Here is a 1470-nt window from a genome sequence, read left to right on the forward strand (position 1 = left end):
GGACAAAATAAAAGCTTTTAATTATTATAAGCATATTTCATCATTTCATGCAAAGATGAATGTAGTTATAAAGAATAAAAATTAAATTCATGAAATCACCTTTGTTAATGCGAAAAAATTGTTTCAATTTATCATGTAATGTCTTATTATCTTTATCTTTAGAACTCATTTTCGACATTTTATTTTAGGAACTAAAAGAAAACAGTAGAATATAGCCAAAAGAAGTAGTAAGAAGTAATAATAGTCGACATATCAAAAACAAATCCGAATAGAGAAACATCAATGGGATACACCGTATAAAAAGAGACAGAAGCCAGAATACCAAACACCAATCAGCTGTAATTTGTAACCATAAAAAAATCACTAATAAAGACTATCGATACTCATAAAATCCGAACATATGTAACTATATCTCTGACATGCCGTTAGAGGGCTCTAAGCAATAATTAATTTTCACAAATACACTGAGGTGAAAATCCCTAGAACTAACCAAACGCACAGAGGCAATGAACCTATGAAAATAGCATACGATGTGTACATCATTTCACATAGGACCATATCCGTTGTGCATTTGTTTAGTTTTATGGTTTGGTAAAGATCGATGAGCCTCGTGTAAGCGCACTAGAATATGATATACATATATAACAAAAGATTTTGCAAAAGAAAACGGTTAAATGTTTTTATTACAATATTGTATCGATATTTGTATTATAGTTGTATATATTGTATTATAACTGTATTAATATTTTGTATCAAAATATATTTTGAAAAATATTAACAAAATGTTATAATGATGTTAAGTTAAATAAAAAGTGAGAGCTAACCACTCCACTATTAGTTATAAATTATCCTACTTCGATAAAACATAATGTATAATAAAGAATACTTTTGTTCATTGAAAATATTTTATATTTGTTAATCTACATCAAAAATTTATACATGTGATCTTGATTTATTTTACATTTACATAGGGTACTAGATGAATGTTACATTAAACCTTTAAATAAATCAGATGTTTCATTAATACATTCCATATGGTCACATAGAGATCTGAAATACACTGAATTATCGACGAAGTATTTAAGTACAATGATAGAATTAAATGGTGGAATAGGATTATATTTGAAAAATGACAGTTTTTTAGTTTCTTGGGCAATACAAAATGGTTGGCGTCGATTAGGAATAGTAGAAACTGTGGAAAAATATAAAAAAAAGCTATGCAGAAACTATTATAAATGCATTATCAAAGAAACTTGGAGAACATGGAATTTTTACAGTACTGTTCATTGTTGAAGAAAATACAACATCTGAAACTATGTTTAAAAATTTTGGTTGGAAAATAATTTCACCATTTACTTAGATAGTATTTAAGAAGAAAAAAGCAACAAAGTCCACTAATTAAAATCAATTATGTGATCAATTATGAAGATAATAAGAATATTGTAATAAATTTGTCTAACAAATTTGTAA

The 1470-nt window shown here is 26.5% G+C and overlaps 2 protein-coding genes across 2 annotated transcripts in view; one reads left to right on the forward strand and one right to left on the reverse strand.

Annotated features, from left to right (window-relative positions):
• Positions 1 to 178, reverse strand: part of LOC108571945 (tuberin) — a 7764-nt gene extending 7586 nt beyond the window's left edge. Inside the window, 1 exon segment of the mRNA XM_017934102.1 lies at positions 100 to 178. Coding sequence (XP_017789591.1) covers positions 100 to 178 — 79 coding nt within the window.
• A 241-nt stretch (positions 179 to 419) lies between these two features.
• Positions 420 to 1402, forward strand: LOC108571946. The gene is given in 3 exon segments (XM_017934103.1): positions 420 to 424; positions 972 to 1208; positions 1210 to 1402. Coding segments are annotated over 3 exon segments (435 nt in total).
• Positions 1403 to 1470: the final 68 nt, after the last annotated feature.

The sequence above is a fragment of the Habropoda laboriosa genome, unplaced genomic scaffold (genome assembly GCF_001263275.1).
Source record: "Habropoda laboriosa isolate 0110345459 unplaced genomic scaffold, ASM126327v1 scaffold67, whole genome shotgun sequence".
In the NCBI taxonomy this organism is placed as follows: Eukaryota; Metazoa; Arthropoda; class Insecta; order Hymenoptera; family Apidae; genus Habropoda; species Habropoda laboriosa.